Consider the following 23,430-nt stretch of genomic DNA (forward strand, 5'->3'; position numbering starts at 1 on the left):
AAATATATCTTAGATTTAATAAAAATCGATTATAATAAAATCGCCATGCCAATTTTTAGCTTAAGCAATTAATCTTCTGATGAAAGTATACAGTGTCTTCCCCTTAGGTTTGACTTATGCAGCTGGACCATAAAGTCTTTCCCCACCCTCTAACCCCAAATACTTTTGACTTAATACTTGAAGTCTTCAGTTTTTCTAAGGACCTTTCTTAATCTAAACAGCTACTTGTTGGATTAGAATTCTCTTCCCAACTCTTTGCTATGTCATTATTCCTGTTGTTCTGTCTTCATTTGTTTGTTAGCCTTTAATTGGGCATGTCCTTTAATTGTCAATGTTACTGTGCAATATTAACATCACTTTTCTCTACTTTGAGAAATTTTTTTGTATCTTAAATAAGAATTTCAATTTCAGTTTGCAGGTTTTTGCATTTCTGTAGCGTCTGAAGTATTGAAAAATCATTGGGAGAGGATGAATAACATTCTTGTGAGGAAAGGACCATTTCATACAGCCCATATGTCTGTATGGGAAACCTTGATGCCTGCGTAGAGAGGGCTGTATGAGGGGATTAATAAGTGACTGTTTCGATGTTATTGTGATGTATGTTTTCCTATGCAGTCATGTAACTATAGGGACTGAGATAATCAATAATGTGGTCATGAGAAACCTCTTCCCCTATGTCTGGTGGTTAATAAAATGGTTGACTGAATATACAAGATCTTCTTTTACTCTGTAACTTAATCCTGAGTTCATGTCTTCAAGAAAATATCTAGAAATAAAACTTTTGTGAAACAATTATATGTAGAAATGAGAACACTTGAAAGAATTGTTAAGCACCAACTGTTTAATAAGGCATACAGTAGGCCCAGTCTGGTAGGTAAGGATAAATTAGCCACAGTCAGTTATGAGGGCTGCATTTACAGCATCATCAACAGAATTTCATTTTCCAAATCAATAAATATACCAGTATTCAGATATTTCAAAGACCTTTTGATGCAGCCAATTTAGGAGCTGTCATTGATTTATTCAGGCATATCACTGAAGAAATTTTTAATGAAGACCTACTGTATTTTCTCAATGCAGGGGTTAGTAATTTTGTGAATAAGATGAGCAGCACTGATTAAATTTGCATTAAGTGGAAGAAACTGACCAACAGGCTAATAAATGAGAAAAATAGCTGGGGTGAAAATTCAGATCATGTGCAGTGAGAACATGATATACTCAGGTCCTTCTGAGGTGGGGAGATCAGAGAAGACCTGTCCAGGCAGGCTGTGGAAGCTGAGACCAGCCTGGTGCAGGACCGGAGGGCCACATGGCTAAGAGGAAGCTGGAGGGGCCTGGAAGAACCGTGTTTTGTCCTCAGTTCACTGAGAAGCCCAAGTAGGGTAGTAGGAGGTGATTGGAGGTTTTGAAGTGGAGTTGACAGGACATGTCTGCTGGTTTGGATGTGAGTTGAAGGACACTGATTTAGAGGAATTCCTTCATGTTTGCTTTTAGTAACTGGGGAGTTTTGATGGTGCTAGTTATGAGGAAAACTGTCAGGGGAGAGACTGGAGTAAGATAACAGGTGGGGCATTAAGAAACTTGTTTTCACCATTTTTAAGTTGATGTAATTCCTAATGACTACGCTACATCATTAATCTTGTTGTTCTGTCTCCATTTGTTTGCTTTTTAATTGGACAGAACTCCCAATTGTCCTTTATTCCAGGAGTGGACAATCTAGAAAAACAGATCATTTTTACTAATGTTGAACAAGCATTATTAGGATAATATTTACGGAAGTCTACATTATTTCCACATACCAAATCAAATTATTTCTATTTTCTATTTCCCCTTCTAAATCTAATCTGTAAATAGTGATAGATAGAATTATTTAAAATCGAGCATATTAGCTAACAAGCTCAGATAAGTATTTGTTTTAATTTTCAAATATTTAACTTGAGGAAAAGTGAATTTTGAGCAGCAAATCAATTACCTTATTTACGTTTTCCTAAGACTATTGTCAAATTTAGTGACTTTCACGCATTACAAACTTCTGTTGAACAGAGCAGATTTGATGTTTGATGTGTTTTAAGTCAGATATCTACAAAATATATGGCTATAGCAGTCAGACTTGATGAACATGCTCCTAGAAGCAATTGCCCTGGACAGTTTTTTTAAGGTAAAACTTAATAAACCATCTTATTTTTGTTTGCCACGAGAGAAGGAATTTCGTGTAACCATTTACCAGGAGATAAATTTTCGCTTTCAGGACAAGCCCCTTTCCTCCTTCCACGTTTCACAGGTCTGCTTGTTCTGTTCTGTTCTGCAGAGAAATGGTCAACGCATGGTTTGCTGAGCGAGTTCACACCATCCCTGTATGCAAGGAGGGCGTCCGAGGCCACACGGAATCTTGCTCCTGCCCTGCACAGCACAGTCCCCGAGCAGACAGCAGTGCCCCTGGGACACCAACCCGGAAAATCTCTGCCTCTGAATTTGACCGGCCTCTTAGACCCATTGTTGTCAAGGATTCTGAGGGGACGGTGAGCTTCCTGTCTGACTCAGAAAAGAAGGAGCAGATGCCTCTAACCCCCCCCAGGTTTGACAATGAGGAGGGGGACCAGTGCTCAAGACTCTTGGAATTAGTGAAAGATATTTCTAGCCACTTGGATGTCACAGCCTTGTGCCACAAGATTTTCTTGCATATCCATGGACTCATCTCAGCTGACCGCTACTCCCTGTTCCTGGTCTGTGAGGACAGCTCCAATGACAAGTTCCTTATCAGCCGCCTCTTCGATGTGGCAGAAGGTACTACCCTGGAAGAAGCTTCCAACAACTGTATCCGCTTGGAGTGGAACAAAGGCATTGTGGGGCACGTGGCTGCCCTGGGGCAGCCCCTCAACATCAAAGATGCCTACGAGGTAAGACGGGCATTATTGGGGTGCAGAGGGGTGGGAAGCAAAGGAGTGTACCATCAGACCACCACTGTGAATAGGGGGTATTGGAAACCTAGATGGAATCATTTGTATCCTTATTTAAATTTATTTATTTATTTATTTATTTATTTAGGTATTTATTTTTTAATGCAGTTTCTTTGCCAGTGTTTGAGTCAAGGATATGGGCCTGCCTTGTTTTCTCCTTAGTAATAATTTAACAAATTTTGTCTCATAGTATTATTCTTCCATTTTATTTTTGCCATGTCTGTCTGTCTACCTACTTACCTACCTACCTAGCTACCTGCCTGTCTATCTGTTTGAATATGTGTATCTTTCTATCTTTGTTACCTCCACATAACTTTTTGAGGATTTTATGAGATTCTTTTTTGTTTGTTTGTTTAAAGATTATTTATTTATACAAGAACTGGGGTACAGGACAGAAGCGCTGGAGGGTAAGAGGGTTCACCAGAGATGGAACAGGGAGCAGAACAGGCAGATGGACCAAAAACACTGCCTAGGGGAGCAGCAGGCAAGACAGGAGAGGTCTGCTGCGCCATGTGGGTAACCCTTTGGGCCGGCCGGGAATCAAACCCACGCTGCTGAGGCTGTGGATAGCTTCACGGCACTGTGCTTAACCCGCTGCGCCACTGGTGAGGCCAGATCTTGTGAGATTCTTAACCAATAGCCCCAAAACCTGTGACAACACCAAATCCAGAGTTTAAAAAAATTCATTCATTTATTCAGTTAGTCTTTGAAAGTCCCATTGATACCAAAGCCTGGCTTTGTTTCCATCCTTTCTTTTATTTGTTTTATTAAAATAAGTAAACTTATGAAGGTGTTCAAAATATGGAAATTGTCACTCTTTAATATTTCCAAGGAAAGCTTTAGTGTTTCTTTGACTTTTGCTATAGTTATTATGTAGAGATTTTTTTTTTTGGTGAACTTAGAGGTCACACTGTGATCCTTCCAGTTTCCCATTTAAAACAATCCTTTTATTGTAGAATTTCTTTAACACACTTGGCATGTTTATGAAGTATGTTCTACTACCTTGAAAAAAACATTGTTCTAGCCGCCTACCTTCAGGTCCACATACAGGTCCTTGCTAATCAACTCTGATGGCTCCTCTTGGAATCTGAGAGGTTGGGCCTCCCTGGTGGCCTAGGGGTTAAGTCTTGGCACTACCACCCTGATGGACTGAATTCAATTCCTAGTCAAGGAGCTGACCCACATGGCACAGCGGACCTCTCCTGACTCACTCACTGCTCCCCTCAGTGGTGCATTTCTGTAAATCCACCTGTTCTGCTTCCCACTCTGTCTCTGGTGAATACTCTCACCCCCCACACTTCTGGCCTACACGCCAGTTCTTCTACAGAAAAATAAATACATAAATTTCATTAAAAGAAATTTTAAAAAAAGTAATCTGAGAGGTTGTAGCTGTTTGTATACCTGATATTCCTGGTGCCTGTCTCATAGTCGTCTTAATAAATATTGAGTGAATAAAAATGATAGCGTATAGATAGATAAGTAGAACAGACTACAGGTCAGAGAAGATGCCAAGGAAAGTGTGGTAGGTTCTGGGAAGCAGGAGATGACATCCAGTTGGGGAGAAGGGGAAAGGTCTCTTTGAGGAGCAATGCTTGATTTGGACCGTGGAAAAAGTAGCTAAGACTAGTAGACCGAGTTGTATGCATGATGAATTACAGATGTAAAGGGAAGTTTGAAGAAGAGGCAGGGAAGTTGGACTTGCCTAGAAATGTGTGGCTGGGTCATGGTCATATGGACAGTGAGGCGCTGTGGGAACAGACTGCTGGGGTCTTGATGCGAGGCTGAGGGGTGTGTACAGGGTTTGGAGCCAAAGGGAAGAACTGAAGATGGTACGATAGGGGAACTGCTGTGATTTAGAACGCACTTAAGAAAGATGAATTTTATGGTGGTCATAGAATAAACCAGGAGCAAAAATACTGGATACTGGAAGTATGGAAGATTTTTTTTTTTTAAACAGTATGAGGAAGTCAGGACTAGAATCAGTGACCTTAAAGATCAGAAGGAGAGAGTGGATTTCAGATACACAAGTAGGATCTGCTGGACTTGGACAGCTATTGGGAGATGGAAATGAGTGGAATGAGGAGTCCAGGCTGGGTCCAGTTTTGACGTTGGGTGAATAAACAGTGGTAACTGGTGAATACCAAGGGCAGGGATTTGGGGAGAGAGATGTTAGTTCAGCAGGTTAAATCCTGCGATATTTTTCAGAACCCATTCTGTATAAGCAATCTGTTCAGCTTTGATTCTCCTTGGAGCTCTCTCTCCATGACCTGAGCACTGTAGTAACATCATACTGTAGCCGACTCCAGGAGGGGTATTAAGGACACAGCTGAAGGGTTGCTGCCAAATTTGCAGAATTCCCTTCCTGTCTTAGATGACAGCTGGGCTTCCTCTTTTCAATGGCACTATAGTCCCCAGTACGGTAGGATCACAAATATGCTGACGCTTTGCTGAAAAAGCCTGCATTTCTCTGCAGCATAGTCTTACTCGCCAGCTCAGAGAATTTCTCCATTCATGCATGAGTTGTATCCTCTTCTTATTGTCTTTAGAGTTTTACAATGTAATTTTGTTTTGCATTTAGTAATGATTTAATTCTTGTACTGCTGTTTAAAAGAAGCCCACTGTCCTTGGGCCTCCCCAGTGGCCCAGCAGGCACCGCTGTGAAGCTGTCCACATCCTCTGCAGCGCAGGTTTGATCCTGGCCAGCCGGCGAGGGTCCCACATGGCGTGGCAGACCTCTCTTGTCGTGCCCGCTGCTCCCCTCAGCAGTGTATTTTGTTAGTCTGCCTGTTCTGTTCTTTGCTCTGTCTCTGGTGAGTCCTCTTACCCTCCCGTTCCTCTGGCCTGTACCCCATCACTCGTATAAAAATAAATAAATTTAAAAAAAAAGAAGCAGCAGCAGCCCAGTGTCCTTGATCTGCAGGACTCCCCGAGGTGAATCCTCTAGCTTAGATTCTTCTGGTTGCCTCTTTGCCTTGGGTACCCTTGTTCTGGGCCTTTCGTGACCCTGTAGAAGTCCTTCACTTCCTAGGAATTTCACTAGAAACTGTGAGGCTGACCTTGACATGCAATTTACATTGGAATTAAAAGTGGAAGTCAGTTAACTAATGGGTAATTCATTACTCAGCCCCACCCATGATTTGAATAAGAAAATATTGCCTTTCCTGAAAGTAGCCAGAATACTAAAAGTACACTCTAATCTTTTTCTGGGTCTTAGACCTTTAAATATGCAATTGTAAAAATCACACTCTCTCATAGTACTTCTTAAACTAATTTGTCTATGGAACACTAAATGTTGTAATGTGGCAGTGGAAACAAAAGAGTGGTGATAAAATGTAACAGTGCTCAGATTAAGCTAAGACTGGAAAAAACAGTCTCAGAGATAAAGTAATTGCAGGAAATGGTGGACATTTGATACACTTTTTAAACTTTGTAAAAGAATGATATAAATTGAGAATCCAGCTGTTTTATTACATATTCATATATTTAAAATATAAGAGAAAACCTGCAGCTGAGACTTGTGGTTCTTGGTTAGACCACAGGTACCAGTGAGAGGGTTAGCCCTGGGCCCTGATGATCTATCATTTCTTACTGCTTCAGCGCCGCATTTATGTAACTCTTGTGACCGTGACACAGCATTTATTAATAATAAGATATTAACACAGAATGGACAGAACAATATTATAAATATGTTAGACATTTTCCTTATATACGACAGCTAGATTCTCCAATGTTGGTATGGGATTATATATTCATCACGGTTCTTTAGGAAAACAGCCTCTGGGATATACGTATTAATAGATTTGGAAGAGGTTTATTATAGGAGTTTGCCCACGTGTGTATAGAGGTCTACAAGTTCCACAGTCTGCCTGCCCTGTGCAAGCTGGAGACTCAGGAAGCTGATGGTGTAATTCAGAGTCTGAAGGCCACGTACAAATCTGGTCCGGGTGTGAGTCTGAAAACCCAGGACCAGGAGCTCCAGGGGAATGCTAGGGGCAGGAGAAAATGGATGTCTCTGCCAGAACCTGGAGCTCAAAGCTGCCGGTCCTCTCCCTTTTAATCTTATTCAGGCCCTTGGGGAATGGGAAGGTGGCCATGGCTTTTGTTGAAGATCTTACTGATTCAGATGCTAATCTCTCTGGAGTCCTCCTCACAGACTTTCTGGAAATGATGTTTTGCCAGCAATCTAGGTATCACTTAGGCTGGTCAAGTGAATACGTAAAATTAGCCATCACAGATTGCCTTGAACCCCTAATTCCATGTCAGACAGAAGGCTTTAAGCTTCCCCAAGATTTCCTGTATGAAAGGATATATATCGTGAAGACACCCCTATTTCTTCCAAGTCAATTGCAATCCAAAATTGGAATGCATTGGAAAGCAATTGGGATGGGAAAAAAAAAATAGGACTCTTCTGTTTTCATAGGAGAATTACTGTGGATTTTCTTGATTCCTAGGAGAAAGCTGGGGGGAGCTTAGGGAAGGGTCTTTTTGCCTGAGTGCCCCGCCCCCCCTTGTAGCTGCTCTTCCTCCCAAACCCACTTCATTCCTCCCATTTCATTTTTCCTCCAAGGAAATTTCCATCTCTTACCCTTAAGGTCTCACTTTCTACTTCAAGTATTTATCAAGATCATTTTCTAAAGAGATATGAGCACTCTCAAAAGAATTTCCAATTAATAGAATTATTTCCAAAATTAACTTCAGAAGAAATAATACCAGTAACTTTCAATTTTGGTGTGCCTCCTAATCTGTCTTTTTTTTTAAAGATTTATTTTATTTATACAAGAACCGGGGCACAGGCCAAATGTGAGGAAGGGTGAGAGGATTCACCAGAGACAGAGCAGGGAGAAGAACAGGCCAACTGACTGAAACACACTGCTGAGGGGAGCAGCGGGCGAGACAGGAGAGGTCTGCCGCGCCATGTGGGTATCTCCCTGGTCAGCCAGGATCGAACCTGCACTGCAGAGGCTGCAGACAGCTTCACAGTGCTGTGCTCACCTGCCTGCACCACCAGGGAGGCCCAAGAATATTTTCTTACTAACTGTGTACATCTATCAAAATCTGGAAATATTGTGATAAAATATCATGATCAAATTGTAGTCATATTTAGTCATCTGTCCCATTAATGTCTTTATAGTTACTTTTTCTCTTTGATCAAGGATCTAATCCAGGATTACACATTTTATACATACCTGTCATGTCTCTTTGGTCTCTTAAATCTGAGGTAGTTTCTCAGTGTTTGTTCTTTCTGACATATTTTGGAGGCATACAGGCCAATTTATTTTGTAGAATGTCCTTCATAAATAATTTCAAGTTAGGCACTTTTGGCAGAAATACCATGATGTTGATGTTGAGACCCTGTTTGGTTTTCCATGCATCATTTTATTCTTCACTTGTTCTGTACCAAATGGGTGTCCTAGAATCCTTTTCATTTCTAATAACAACTTTGTGGAGGTAGCACAGATCCCACATTGAAGGACTCGGTCTCATCAGACTGCCCACCAGTTCAGATGCTACCTACTAACAGTGTCTCCCGCTGCCCAAACTCCCACAGGTTTGCCGGACTGACCGCAAACTCAGCAGGTATGCCCTTGCGCTCAGTATTTTGCCAGTCACTCTAGAACTCAGGAAAGTAATTACAGTTTTATTATAAGTGACACATTTCAGGAAAAATCAAGTGGGAAGGATGCTTAGGGCAGGGAGTGAGAGGTGAGAGGCCACAGAGATTCCATGCCCACTCCTGTGGCCTTCCACATCACAGCACGTGGTTCTTGTCACCAACCCAGGAGCTACCCCAACCTCATTGTCCTGAGTCTCTTACCAAGATTTTATTATATAGACATGATTGATTAAAGTCATTAGCCACTAGTGACTGAACACAATCTCCAGCCCCCTCTCTTCTACTGAGGTCAGCAGTGGGACCGATCGTTCTAACCCTGTAATTAATCATTTGATTGGTTTCTCTGGCAGCCAACCCCATCCCTAAACTTACCTGGGGTCCTCTGCCCAATAACCATCTTAGAAGTATGAATTCAAGATGCCTGAAAGGGGCATCTTGAAAGATTTCTAATCACTCAGGAAATTTCAAGGGTTTTATGAGTTCTGTGCAAAGAACTAAGGACAAAAACCATATATATATATATATATATATATATATTATAATTCCACATATATTTAATATACATATCTTTTCAGGATACGCTTTCAAGAAGCATGAGAGGTTCACTTACCCAGTATTAATGATGTGCTCATAAATAGTGAAAGGAATAATTACAGTTAATACAGTGCTTTATTTTCCTTTGGTGTTTCTAGAAGGGACTAGAAGTAACTATGTATATTGCCTTTGCCCTGGGTGCCAAAATTCACTCAAAGTGATTTGGAAGAATAAGTAACCCCCAGCTCCTTCAATAAAGAATAAATTCCAGGGCTGCTGTTGATTTTAAACTTACAGTATGCACAGAAGAATCTGTGAAAGTCTTACTAATTTCAGCCTCTCAAACTTCGTTACTTTGATTAGTTTAATTTCATCCTCTTTTTTTATACATTGGTTGTGGAAATTAAAATGTTTATTAACAAAATAGTTGCTGAAGATGCATTTTATTCTTATTTTGATTATTACCTTGTAGCATAATTCGCTGCATAAGTTAATCATATTTTATTTCCTTAATTCATTAATGTTAGTATCCTGTCTGCTTCTTTGAGCTACTTTGCAATACAGTATGTTATGGAATGTTTCTAAGAAACATTCCACTCAAGTTTTCTGTCTCAGTAATAACTTTGCGCATGTTTGTAGAAAAAGGAAAAACACAGTAGTGTTTATTTACAATGCAAAATATTTATCTGGTTTTCCACCATGTTGTAACTTTTTGTTTGAAATTGTCTTTAATGCCAAGGTTGGCTCTCGTGGGGGCAAATTGGCCTCATTTTTGACCCCAATTGATGGAATCTAATCTAATTATTTACTTCATTCACATCTTTGGCTTTGCATTGCTTTAGATTAGTTAAAAAAAAATAGAAATGACCTTCAAAGAGGATGATTTTCCAGCGTGGCTATTCCATATTCTCTGAAGGGAATTCCAAAAGCAGAGTTTTTAGAGCAGCGATGCTATTATTATGTTGAGCTTATAACTTCCCAAGGCTCCATGGCTTTGAAGGGAACAGCACTCATTTGAGTGTTTATGTCCTGGTATGTTTGTTTCCATTCTAATCTTATCTCAGGTATTTGTTGACTTCCTGGAGGAGGTTTTCCCACCTACCTTTAGGATTTGCTTTAAACTATAATAAACTAAAGAGATCACCTTTGATAACTATGATAATCACTTGTTTAATGAATTCTTTCATTTATTTAACAAATGCTTTTGCATTTCTGTGCTAAGTATTGGGAATATTTAACCCCCCACCCCTTTCTATAAAGAAGACTCGTACAATGTATAGTCAGATTTAATTTTCATAGTCTAAAATTTATGGAAAATAGCCTATACCTTTCCTTAGTTCTCATTTAGAACTCATTTAGAAAATTTGAATTTGCTTCAAATTCTTTTGTGATTTTTGAACTTTCAAGATATACCTTGTGAAAGGGGAAGATAGTAAGAAGATTGGAGAGTTGCAACTTCTTTATACATACCAAGGGAGAAACAAAAGATTTCATCCTATGAATATGTGAGATAGAAGTGCAGAATATTGAGGAAATATATTAACAGCTATTACTTGGAAAGTAAAATCAATAATGGAAGTTTGCTTTGGTCTTTTAGAAAAAGTTTCAGAGCAGAGATGCATTTGTTTTGGAAGGCACAGAATAATAATAACAATAATAATATAATAACAATAATAATAACAATAATTATAACAATAATAACAACAACAACAATAATACTAATAATAATAATAACAACAATAATAATAAAAACAAAGTAAGGTGAGAACAGGCAAAGTACAGAAGTGGAAAGTTACCAATTTTTCCAGAATTTAAGTAAGGCTATCTAATATTTTGGATTTCCTATATTTGTGAACATTGAATCCGTTAGAAAAGAGAGGGCGCCAGTACTGTTGTCAGCTTTATCTCTGATTCAGCTTATCTCAGGCTCCCTGGTTCCTGGTTGTGCTCTCATCAGAATCTGTATTTTTTTTATTTCTCATAAATACTAACTGCTAAAAAATACATTGAATTTGTCTTTGTCGAAGATGATATGTACTGACATGATCTGGTGCCTTTCACAATGATAAAATTTAGAGTAACAAGGTAAGTGGAAGGTTAGATTTCTCTAATCTTATAAATCAGAAAAATCCAATCAATCTTTGAACAGGTCAGTCATTAAATTGAATTTATTTTTCCTTACTAGGATCCTCGGTTCAATGCAGAAGTTGACCAAATTACCGGCTACAAGACACAAAGTATTCTTTGTATGCCAATTAAGAATCACAGGGAAGAGGTAAGCCAATTTTCCATTTTATAAAGGTCATTCAGAAACATTTTTTTTTAAAACAATTTTATTTTACTTTGCATCCTTTGGAAATAATATTATAGTGATGAGATAACGCTAAAGTACTTGAATGTTCTGCCTAATATTTTTTGTATAAACTTTAATTACAGAGTTGAATCCTGTAGAGACTTGACTTTGATTTAGGAATAAATTTTAGTCACATCCTTATACCCAACTCCAAGGAGCTTATTCTCTATCATTGTGGTCACAACCCATTCATTTCTTATTGTATTTTAAGTGTCTGAAGAGTACTTGTTTCACATGTGGTTATTTATTTGCTGAGGTCATCAGCTAACCTTTTTTGGATTTAAAATGAGATTTTGGGAAAAAAATGGAAAGTAGATAAAGTTCATTGTAACATGACAAGCAAAGGAAAATATGTTGGTTTGTATTTCACCTAACTAAATAATTTGGATCTATTAACACTGAATTCTCTTTTCTTTTTACACTAATTTGACAAAAATAGTTCATAATTATTATTGATTACACTGAATGTTTCAGCTGGGTGTCCTTTTTTTTTTTTCCAAATATTTATATAATAACTGGGGTACAGGCTAGGGGCACGGGAAGGTGAGAGGATTCACCAGAGACAGAGCAGGAAGCAGAACAGGCAGATGGACTGAAAACACTGCTGAGGGGAGCAGCGGGAGAGACAGGAGAGGTCTGCTGCGCCATGTGGGTAGCTCCTTGGCCTGTCGGGGAATCGAACCCTCACTGCAGAGGCTGCAGATAGCTTCACAGCACTGCACTCAAAGCACTGCGCCACCGGGGAGGCCCTCCCACTTTTTTTTAAGATTTATTTTTTTATACATACAAGAACCAAGGTACAGGCCAGGGTGAGAGGATTCACCAGAGACAGAGTGGGGAGCAGAACAGGTAGACTGACTGAAACACACTGCTGAGGAGAGCAGCGGGCAAGTCAGGAGAGGTCTGCTGCGCCATGTGGGTTGCTCCCTGGCCAGGGATCGAATTCCTGTTACAGTGGCTGTGGATAACTTCATATGTTGTGTCTTAACCCCTTGTGCCACCAGTATTTTTTAAGGTTTTCAGATGCTTACAATGTGAGACTAAGATTAAAAACCACCGTCAGGGATACTAGAGTCACTTTGATGCTTCTTATTTTCGAGTGATAACATCTTTCCCTCTTCCATAAGGTTTGTTACCAAATCTCTTTTTTTTTTTTTAACCAAGGGATGTTTATCATTTCCGTGTCAATCTTTTCATCCCTGTTGCCTGTACCATAATTCAGATCTTGAAGTAATGCTGAACCTTTAAAATATTCTTGTAGGAGATTTCTCTTCTTGCCATCAATTTCCCTTCAAACCACCTGGCAGATCACCAGGAAATTGTCCCTAACTCACTTTTCTAATTCAGTGCTTCTGTTTTGGAATATATTTTTAAATATATTTTTAAATATATTTTAAATATATTTTTAAACATTGTTTTGTAGCACTGGATGTATTCAGAAATATGCATATTAATCACATGGGGCTCTTGTTAAAATACAGACTCTTGAGTTCAGTGGGCCTGGGTGGTAGCTGAGATTCTTTTCTAACAAGCACCACGTTGATGCTGATGCCTGGGTTTGTGAATCACAATTCAACAGGATGCTAAATGAGTCTCTTCTCAGTAATCCAAGTAAGTTCTCAGGACCTTGGTTTCATAAAAGGGAGTTATAGCCTTGTAACTTGGTTTCATAAAAGGGAGTTACAGCCACAGTTACTGAAAATACCTGGACCTGAAACATGAATATAAGATGAATTAATTATGCAAATACAGAAAGGCAATTGAGAAGAGCATTTATGGTCTAACATTGCTGGTGTGATTAATGGGGTTGCCAGACACAGCAAATCCAAATCGTGTCCCAGGTCTACTTACAACCTCATTATTCTAAGAAATTATTTGTTGTGTGTTTGTCTGAAATTCTTTTTGACTGTATGTCCTATATTTTAGCTAGCAGTCTAGTTACAAATCAAGGACTGTGATTCTGTGCACTTAAGATGATGTTCAGTTTTTAGTTCATAGATGTGATTTCAAATCGTGCCTTAGAAAAGGACCATACTGGTCAAAAGATTCAGCTTGAATCATGCTCTGATTAAACTTCTCTTTCTAAATAGTGTGAACAAACTGCACTAACAGTGAGGATGGGGAACACAAGACAATGTGCAAGAAAACCACCAGGTGGGGTGAGAGGGAACCCCATCTTTGTAGGCGTGTCCCCAGGATACACACATTTCTCTCTTTACCCCTCCAGTGAGGATGACTGAAAACAAACAATAGAACAAAACCCCCATCTGTACTGGGGTATAATTTACTTAAGTAAAATTCACCCATTTTAAGTGTCTCAGTTGGTGACTTTGACACATGGGTATTCCATCATGTAACTCTTACTGTGATGACGGTATAGAAAACATGTGTGACCGTCAATATTTCCCTGTATCTCTTTGTGGTGGAACTTCTTCTTCCTCCAGCCCGTGACAATCACCGATTTATTTTTTCTCACTATTGTTTTGCCTTTTCTAAAAAGCCATATGTAACAGCAGGAAGGGACAAAGCAGGTAGGTAAAGGAGAGTCCTGGAGCCCTCGGTGGCTTTTCACGCTTTTATTGCCATTTTACCAGGCATACGGCAGGCAGGGGTGGGGGTGGGGGCTGAGAGGTTGGCAGGCCTCTCAACCCCCAGAGAGTCTTCACTCTTCCTGGGTTCTCTGGCGTTCTCGTTGTGGCCTCTGCTTCTGGGCTGGGTCTCTTCCGGTTTCTTGCTTTTTCTCCTGGCTCTGTTTTGTTCTTCCGGTGTCCCTGTGATGCCGCCCTTATAGGCCCAGTCTCAGGCCAGATGAACCCAACTACATATGCCCACACCCCACTCCAGGTGCCCACCATCAGGCATGCCTGCATTCAGGACCGCAGTGATGCATCATCAATCCTAAAGGCAGAAGGGCAGAAAGCCTGATCCTTTTTACTTACCATACACCATGTAAGTAGGATCCTGTAGTATGTAGTGTTGTGTGTCTAGTAGTGATGAGATCCACCCAATCTTGTATGTATCAGTAGTTGGTGCCTTCTTATTGCTGAATGGTATGACTACTAGTTTCACAGTTGGGTACACCACAATTTGATTACTCATTCACCACTTGATGGGCATTTGAGTTGTTTCCAGTTTTTGTCTAGTATGAACGAAGCCTCTAGCCATGTTTGCATACAAGTCTGTGTGGGCAGTATAATGTGTTCATTTTATAATGTTTCATTTTTCTTATTTGTCTTGGGTGAATATAGAGGAGGGGGATGGCTGGATCATATGCTGACATATGTATCTTTAATTATGTATAAGAAACTCACAACTCTCTTCCAAAGTAGTGGGGCCATATGTAGTCTTACCTGCCATTTATGAGGGTTCCACTTGCTTCGAATCCCTGGCAACATGTGATAGGGTCAGAAAATTTTAGCCATTCTGGTGGGTGGTGATTTAAATTTCATTACATGAATATGTGACTCCACTCTCTGCCAAAGGGCATCTGCTCACAGATTGGTTTTAAGTGGATTCACCCACAGCTCACCAGATTGATTGTCCAAAGCTGTCTTAGGTTCCTGTGGGTTCTGGAGACTCGGGTGTGCCTGTCTCCATACACACTGCCATGTCCTCTCCTGCTAGCTCTGACTTACCCTGTGATGACTTGAAATGACATCTGCCCTTTTTTCTTTCTTCTGTTCTTTCCAGAAAAGTTCACTCACACCAATCATTTCAAGAGAGGAAAAACCCTTTAGTCACTTCACTGGAAATGTAGTATCTTTACTGAAAGGAGGGTTTTCAAAACAGCTCTTTAACCATCATTCTGACTTTCCCATCTCCCTATTGCTCCCTCTCCTCCCATAGTCATACTGCGCAGCTTGACATTAAGTGCAGAGAGAATTGTGTGCTCAGAGAAAAGGAATGAAAAGAAGCAGAAGAATAGACACACGCTCAGTGTGGCTATTGCACAAAAACATGTAATTTGACTGTTTGAGAATCATGAAGTATACAACTTCCAGAATTATCTTCCAATTTATAGCAATGTAAACAAAACCCAGGGCAGTGTTTGCTTTTGTGTATGCACAGAAATAAATACCCTTTCACAAAGCTTTTGAAATCAAAATGGAACATAGCGTTAGGATTTTTGAGAATAATTTTTAAGGTGGACTTGAATCCCATCTTTGCCCCTTCTTGGTGAGTAACCCAGATGGAATTGGTTTATCCCTTTGACTTTCAGTTTCATCCTCTGCAAAATGGAGGTTGTAAAAGGAGACCTACCTCATTGCTTGTGAAGATAAATTGCATTAATGCATGCAAAGGGCTTAACATACTTCCTGGCATATTCTGGAAGTGATCAATAAATGTCAACTGTGACTTTTTAATTGAAGTGACGTTGCATTATAACATCATATAAATTTCAAATACACATCACTATAAATCAGTGTTTGTACATTCAGTTTGCCACTAAAGTCCAATTTTATTTTTCGCAATACAGTTGACCCCTTTTACCCAATTTACCCCTCTCCCTCCCCTCCTGTTACCCAGTAATCTGCTCGTATAGTCAAAAGTTTATTTTTGTTTTATTTAGTACAATCATGAGTTTGGTTTCTTCATGCACTGCATATAAGTGACATCATAGTGTTTGTATTTCTCTGACTTACTGCACATAGCATAAGTTCCTCTAGTTCCATCCATATTGTTGCAAATGGCAGGATTTTATTATTTTTCAATAACAGAGTATACTCCATTGTGTAAAGACACACCTTCTTTATCCAATGATCTGTCAGTGGCACTTAACTTGTTCCCAGCTCCTGACTATTGTAAATAGTGCTGCAGTGAACATGGTGGTACAGTTATCTCTTAGAGTGTTCTTATATGTTCATTATATGTTATATGTTATATATAGCGTTCTTATATGTTCTTATATCTCTTATAGCGTTCTTATATGTTCATGTGACTACCCCCCAGTGGAGTAGCTGAATCACATGGAATTTCCTGGAGTTCATTTTTTTTTTTTTTTGAAATTTCCGTATTCCATAATGGCTACACCAATTGACCTTTCTACCAAGAGTGTACAAGAGCACCCTTCCCTCCACATCCTCCCAATACGTGTTTCTCTTATTTTGGATAGTAGCTATTCTCACAGCTCGCCTCACACACCCTTCCTCTCACAGCTGTCGCTCTTCCTCCCATAACCAGTCTCCGCTGCAGCTTTTCCTGCCCTTATAACCTCAGCTCTAGACCCAGGTGCGCCCACTCGCGCATGCCCACACTGTGCCCCAGATGTCCACCCTCAGGCACACGTGACCCACGCCCACCACCCACATACCTCCCGTATTCAGGCTGCAGGTGATCGCCCCAGCGGCCACGGGGTAAAAGCCTGAGCAATTCACTTGCCCTACAGTGGCCCTGGTCTCTTGAGCTGCGTGAAAGGCGCAGTTGAATATTGAATCCTAAAGCCTGACCTCTACATTCAGGGAGATGTTTAAGATCCAGTCAAGTGTATTTTCTCCTCATGTGCCACCTCTCCTTGTGATGTATTTTGCCTAAATAAAAATTGGGGGAGCTTTTTTCTTTAATGTTATCATCTTAGGTATGATAGAAAAACATCTTTTTACAAGTCAGAATCATGGGTAGCTTTTAACTTCTGTCACAGGCTTTTGAAGACAATCAGAGAGGAAACTATTCGCACTTTCCCCTCTTCTTAGTCAGAGAATGGGATAAATGCGCAAAGCCGTGGGACGGGAACTGGAGAAGTTGAAGGAGGCTAAAAGAATTTATTTCGAAAAGGGCAAATAGCTACTGGATAGAGAAAATTCGTGAAGATAACAGGCGAATGAGTGGAACGGGAGAAGGTGAGTGTAGGGTAAGGTAAAAAATGTCAGGCTTTTCTGCCCTCCCGCCATCAGGAGAGATGATGGATCCTTGCGGTCCTGAATGCAGGCCTGATGGCGGGCACCTGGAATAGGGTGTGGGCATAGGTAGATGGGACTCACCTGGGCTGAGACTGGGCTTTTAAGGGCTGTGTCACGGGGATGCCAGCAGCAGCAGTAGAAGCTGAAAAAGAAGAGACGCCGAAGCAGAAGCCGAGAGAGAAGCCGAGAAGCAGAGAAGGCCAGAAAGCCCAGATAGAGTGAGGATTTGCATATGCCTGCCATATGCCTGGTGAACCCCAATAAAAGACCTGCAAAAACCCACTAAGGACTCTGACTTCTCCTTTACCCGGTCTGCATGGGATCAGAAAACCTGCACTGAGGTCAGTCCTGACCCTTACAGTGAGCCAGTGAAGCTGTGTGTCCTTGATCTGAGGATTGTGCGGCAGGAATTTGGAAACAGCCACCTATTCTCAGAACCTGGCATGTATTCATTCATCTCATTTTCAAAACAGCCATAGGAAATAGTATTTTATTCACATTCAGCAGATAAGTTGAGGCACAGAACAATTAGGGAACTTGCCCAAAGTCAGCTGAAACCTGGGGAAGGTGAGATTCATTCAGTCTGGCCACAGGGCCCTACTGTGTAGACGAAGGTTTCTTAAAATTCTGGTGTGGATGACGAATGCAGTCTGCTTTCCTCCGTCTTCATGTTTATTTGAACTGCTGCAGTGAGCTTTTATATCAAGACCAGGAAAGACTTCACTGTTTTCTGACAGCCTTTTAAAGTGCTTAAGCCGGACATGGGAACACAATAAGGGATCGGGGGAAAAAAAAATCTGAAAAAATACGCACAAAACACTAAACAAAAATAATCAGACAACTATCAATCAGAGATGGTCTACAGGGGAGGGGGAGGGAGAGGGATCCAAATGAGGGTGGGAGGCGCACAGGGGACTAAGGTGATGGTGCACAGGTGAATTGGTGGTGGAAATTTTATGGGGACTACACCTGATGTAAAATATATACAAATAAAAAAGTTGATTATTAAAAAAATGCAAAGTGCTTAAGCCAGAGAGACAAAAGAGGGATAAGACAGGAGGAGAAAGAGGGAGAGTCACATACTGTGTAGTGTCTTAAAAGGATCCCTTCCAGTAAACGAGAGAAAAATTCTACCAGTGATGAAAGAGTTCCAGGAGCATGTGCCGTGTTAACCTGGGCCAGCGGGCCTCAGAGAAGAGCCACGATCTGTACATGGAGCATAATGAAAAAATTATGCAGCGATCCTGTCAGTTCTTAGGGCTGCTATTACAGCTCTGTCAGCCTTAATGATGGGTTTTTCAGACCCGGGAACTTGGACAGGTTTTTATTGTTGTCACTTGCATTTGTCACTTTTATAACCAAACAGTTCTTTTATGTGTAGGAAAGAGGTGCAGGGACATCCTACTTTCTCAGTAGCTCAGATGACCTCTTTCTGAAGTCCTGTCCTCCCCTTAAGTATTGCTGGTTATTACATGGTGGAGATAAGATTATTTTTTTCAAATATATTTATAGGGGCCACATCAGTGAGGTAGAAGGCAGGACGTTGAAATAATGCAAGTTCTGTGCAAATTTCTTAGTGCTCTGAGGTGGAGATTATATCCAATCATGACTTTCAGGCTGGGTGAAAACACCCGTTTTTGTCTTGGTTGAATGACAACTACATTAAGTAGAAATCTGATTTGCAAACAACTGTTCCTCTTCTCTTTTTATCTTTATTTTATCATATTTGATGTTGTTTCATGCAAAAAAGTTAGGAGGATTTGTGATATTTCTGTACATGTGATAAAATAGCATTTGGGTAAATATCTGTGTCTTTCTTCAAAGTAAACCTGAGAAAATTTCAAGAATATCACGTAATTTTTATAAGCTTTTTAGGAGAAAAAAAGATGAATCAGAGATTTAATGCCTGCCCCAAATCACAAAATAAAGCATTAATGGGCTCAGTTGTGTAATTCCAATACACTATACAAGAGTAGATGTTTTCCTCTAGAATTTAGGCTCTGTGACTTTATCTGCCCATCTAAACATACTCTGCTTTTTTCCCTGAATTATCTTGGTTTGAAAGTAATTATACAGCATTCCTCTGGGCTGTGAAGAGTTTAAAAAAAAGCACGGAAAATACTTTAACTTTTTTTTTGTCCAATTTGTAGAGGTAGATCTTAGGCGCCAAAAAAATAAGTACCAATGCAAGGTAACAAGAGGAATGTTACACGAGTTCAGTATTCAACGCACAAGTTGAAAGGAAAGGCTGTGGATTTTGAGTTAGAGAAATTAGAGGCAGGATGAAAGGGCTGATATCCAGCGGACCCTGCTGTTTATCCCCCAGCCCTGGGAGCAGCACCCGTGGCTTCCACGAGGGCGGGGGCCTCTCTCCTATGATCTCTGCTCCCAAGACCCACAGGGGATTTCTTAAATTCGACACTCAAGCTTGCAAAGGATAAACATTATGGCTTTACGCCTAATCTTTCATGTCAAAGTCAGACTGTGTGAAACTATAGCTCCAAAATAAGCCGAGTCTAATTGCAAACTGTCAGTTGATTTAGCTCAATTTTAATCGGAAAGAATTGGCTAGTCAGGTGGGTGTTTTTTTTTGTTTTTAACTGTTCATTGCATTTCTTCCCCTGAGATTTTCTTTCTTGAAACTTTTTTTTTTTTTTTTTAATTAAGAAACCGAGTACTCATATAGTTTCCGTGTGTCCTGGACTTGAAGTCCTGGTGGTGATAATGTTTTATTTGCCTTTTCCGCATCACCCTTTTAATGATAAAACAAGTGCATTGGGCAAGGATGGTAATCGCTTTCATAAGGAGAAAATAAACAATTGCCAAGAGCAGCAAATGCTTAGTCTCCAGAGCTACATCTACCGACCCAGGAGAAGGAAGGAAGAGTGAGCGAAAGCTTGAAGTTAAATTAAGGGTAGGCTGTGCTGCATTTACCCAAATCTCATTATTTAGTCAATTACTGAGAGTGAGTGTGTGTACGTGTGTTTTAGAGAAGCCTGTGCCTTTCCTGGCCGGGCAGGCTACATCGCAGGGATGAGGTGGCCCTTGGGGGTTCCTGCTACAGGGCCTGGGCGCCTTGCGGGGGATGGCTAGCTCGCCGGGGCAGCGCCCCTGCCTTCCTTCCACTTGCTGTGCACCTGCTGGAAGCTCGCTCTCGCCCATCACGTGGCGCACGATCCTGGGGCTGTGATCAGGACCTGCAGGTGCATCTGCGGGGCTTTTCCACGGGCCGCGTCTCCTTGTTGCACAGGCTCATCAGCCTCGCGTGGGTCCTGCAGACCACAGCCTCGGCATCTCGCAGGACGCCTGGAAGCTGGTAGGTGAAGTCATGGATGATGCGCCATTTTTTCCTTTCCACGTTCACCATCCCCTCGGTTCTTTCCAGCAACCTTCCTTGTTTTGTTTCGTTTTTTAATGCTCACAAAGCTTGGCTCATTCTCAAGGCTTTGTTTTTGTTTTTTTCCTGAGGTTTCTGTTCGCGGGTGACTTCAGAATAGCTGTTGCAGCCCTTGTTGGAATGCACCGTCTTTTAAATGTAGTAGGCGCCTTATAAACTTAAATCTTGAAGTTTCACATCGGCCGTGAGTCATGAATATCAGAGATTGGGAACCAGTTGCAGAGAAACAAACTGGTTTTTTTTTTTTTTTTTTTTTGTATAGTGTCTCACTCACTTTATGCGAACTTTGGAAGGATTTTGAGGATTACATGTTCTTGTGCTCAGGTATTAGAGTTAAGGTATTGATAGTTGTTAATGAAATTCTGTAGATGCATCTGCAAATACATTCAGTTAATAAGAGCTAAGATGACATAGGCAGAGTGCTTTATAAACCGCTGAGTACCCTGTGTTCTTACTACATCCTCATCTAAAAGTCCCTGCTTTTTCTTCTGCCATAGAGTAGAAATTCCTATTCTAGGCTTAATTCAAATTATAGACCAACAAATGATGATCTCATAAAATGCTGGAATCATATTTTCCCTTTATTTTTTGCATCACTTAGCAGTGAAATAAAGTGAAAAATGGCTCAGATTTACAATTCCAGCCCCACTTGATTACTCCATTCTTTGACCATGGATACTCAATTAGTGAAATGTTGCAGCATAACAAATTACCCCTGCTTTAGTGATTTTGAACAGCAGCCACTTATTGCCTCATGGTTCTGTGGTTCAGGAATTCCAGAGCTGCTTAACCAGCTGGGCGGTTCGGCCCCTGCTTCCCTGCAGGGCGGCTCTCAGGATGGATACAGGCTGCTGGACAAAGGGCTCAACACCCATGTCCCCAAGGACAGACTCCCTGGCATGGGTGTTAGCAGGAAGCCTCAGTTCCTCCCCTGTGAGCCGCTCTGTAAGTCACTCAGTTATCTCGCTGCCTGGCAGAGAGCTATGGAGGAGGAAGCAGCGGCACTGTGCATGGCTATCTCCAGAGTTACACACTTGCACTTTGATGGTTTTCTGACTTCAGAAGCCAGACATCTAGTGCAGCCCAAATTCAAGAGGAGGGTGAGTTAGACGCCATCTCTTGAAGAGAGGATTTTCCAAAGTTGTGGCCATATTTGGAAACTACTTAGGTATATTTTAGATGTGTTTGAAAACTTGACTCTCCTTAAAACTGGCCAGATGATAAAAGTCTCTTTATTAAATAATCAAGATGATTATTTCTCGGTTTTCATGTAACTGGAAATACGAACTACCGGAGGCAGCATAGACTCCGTTTCAGAAAAGGTGGTGAGCTGGTGAGCGTGCTGCGTGGGATTGGCGAGAGAGAGAGAGAAGAGAGAGAGAGAGAGAGAGAGAGAGAGAGAGAGAGAGAAAGAGGAAGGAGAGAATAAAAGAGGAACGCAGAGGAGGAAAAAAGAGGAAGATGCCTGTTGCTTTGGGTTGTGGCAAATGACTGAAGGTATTAAAGGGTTTCTGGAATGTTCTGTCAAATTTGTGGTCTGCTTGCCCTCAATGTTTGCTTGCAATTTAAGTGCTTTGCTTGTTAATAGCCAAAGGGGATACTCACTGGTATGTCTTTGTTATGTTCATAGATCAAATGCATAGGGAGTTTGTCTATTGTTCTGTACAGTGTTGGCTTAAGAATAAAACTGCAAGGCCTGGAGATGAGGCTGTGTAGGTAAGTAGAGACAAGAGCATGATTTTTGTTTTTTTAAGCCAGGAAAATCTGATTTTATTAAAAGTATGTGGTCACAACCTGAAGGAGGAGCCATTTTCCTTGTTTGGTATTGAACTGGGAGCCTGAACAATTGGGAGCCTGAACAATTTGGCGCCTGAACAATTTAGATAGGTAAGTGATTTCTGTAGTCTCACCTGGAGAAAGTGCTGTGTCCAAAAGCAGGGAAGATAGTGAAGAGGCTTTTGTGATAAGCCAGGCTCGGAGTGGAAGGAACAAGAAGAGTAGATTTGTTTCACTTTTGTTAGTGAGGTTCAGACATTGATTTGCTGCAGGAATTAAGAGGAACAATCTAGAATACTTTCTAGGTTTTTATATTGGTTGTAAGGAAGAGAGTTGTGAGACTCCTGAAAATAAAGCATGCAACAGAGAACATTGGTTTACTGGCGTCAGAACTGTTGGCTCTTTGGGGGATAAATTGATTTACCAATATTTTCCCTGCCATCGTCAAATCTCATATTACCACCTCATCAGCTACTGGCTTAGCTTATTATAATTTCAGGGAAAAATAAAGCAATTAGAGGATTACTTTTGCAAGGGAACTCCTTTATTCCTGCATCTGAGTCCATATACTGTGGTTTCCCTTTTACTTTCAGGGACAAACCATCTGTGTTTGTCCCAAAAGCCAGCCTCTCCTCATGCCCCCAAATCTCATCCTGTGTCTCCTGCTCTAAGACATGTTCAACAGCAATCCCCTCTGCGTCCAGAACCATCACACTTTCCCTCTCTCCAGGCTGGCTTCATTAGCATCCAGGGAAGTTCTTGCACCATCTTAACATCTCCCTTGAATGTGCTCCACCCACACTTGCACCTCCACTGCCCCGTAGTGGCGCTTCCTGTGGGCAGGAACTAGTGATGGCTTCTCAGAGCTCATCTTGCCCATTCTGCCAGCTGGGCATGTGCTC

General features: G+C 40.9%; 1 protein-coding gene across 3 annotated transcripts in view; it reads left to right on the plus strand.

Annotated features, from left to right (window-relative positions):
- The window catches only part of PDE5A (phosphodiesterase 5A), a 118,289-nt gene that overhangs the window by 15,828 nt on the left and 79,031 nt on the right, over positions 1-23,430 (plus strand). For all 3 annotated transcript variants that reach the window (XM_037509514.2, XM_037509515.2, XM_037509516.2), the window contains exons 2-3: positions 2,309-2,897; positions 11,291-11,380. In XM_037509514.2, the coding sequence (XP_037365411.1) occupies positions 2,309-2,897; positions 11,291-11,380 (679 nt within the window). The remainder of the gene's footprint in view (positions 1-2,308; positions 2,898-11,290; positions 11,381-23,430) is intronic.

Source organism: Talpa occidentalis, unplaced genomic scaffold (genome assembly GCF_014898055.3).
Source record: "Talpa occidentalis isolate TD23 unplaced genomic scaffold, MPIMG_talOcc4v2.1 talOcc4.13, whole genome shotgun sequence".
Classification (NCBI taxonomy): Eukaryota; Metazoa; Chordata; class Mammalia; order Eulipotyphla; family Talpidae; genus Talpa; species Talpa occidentalis.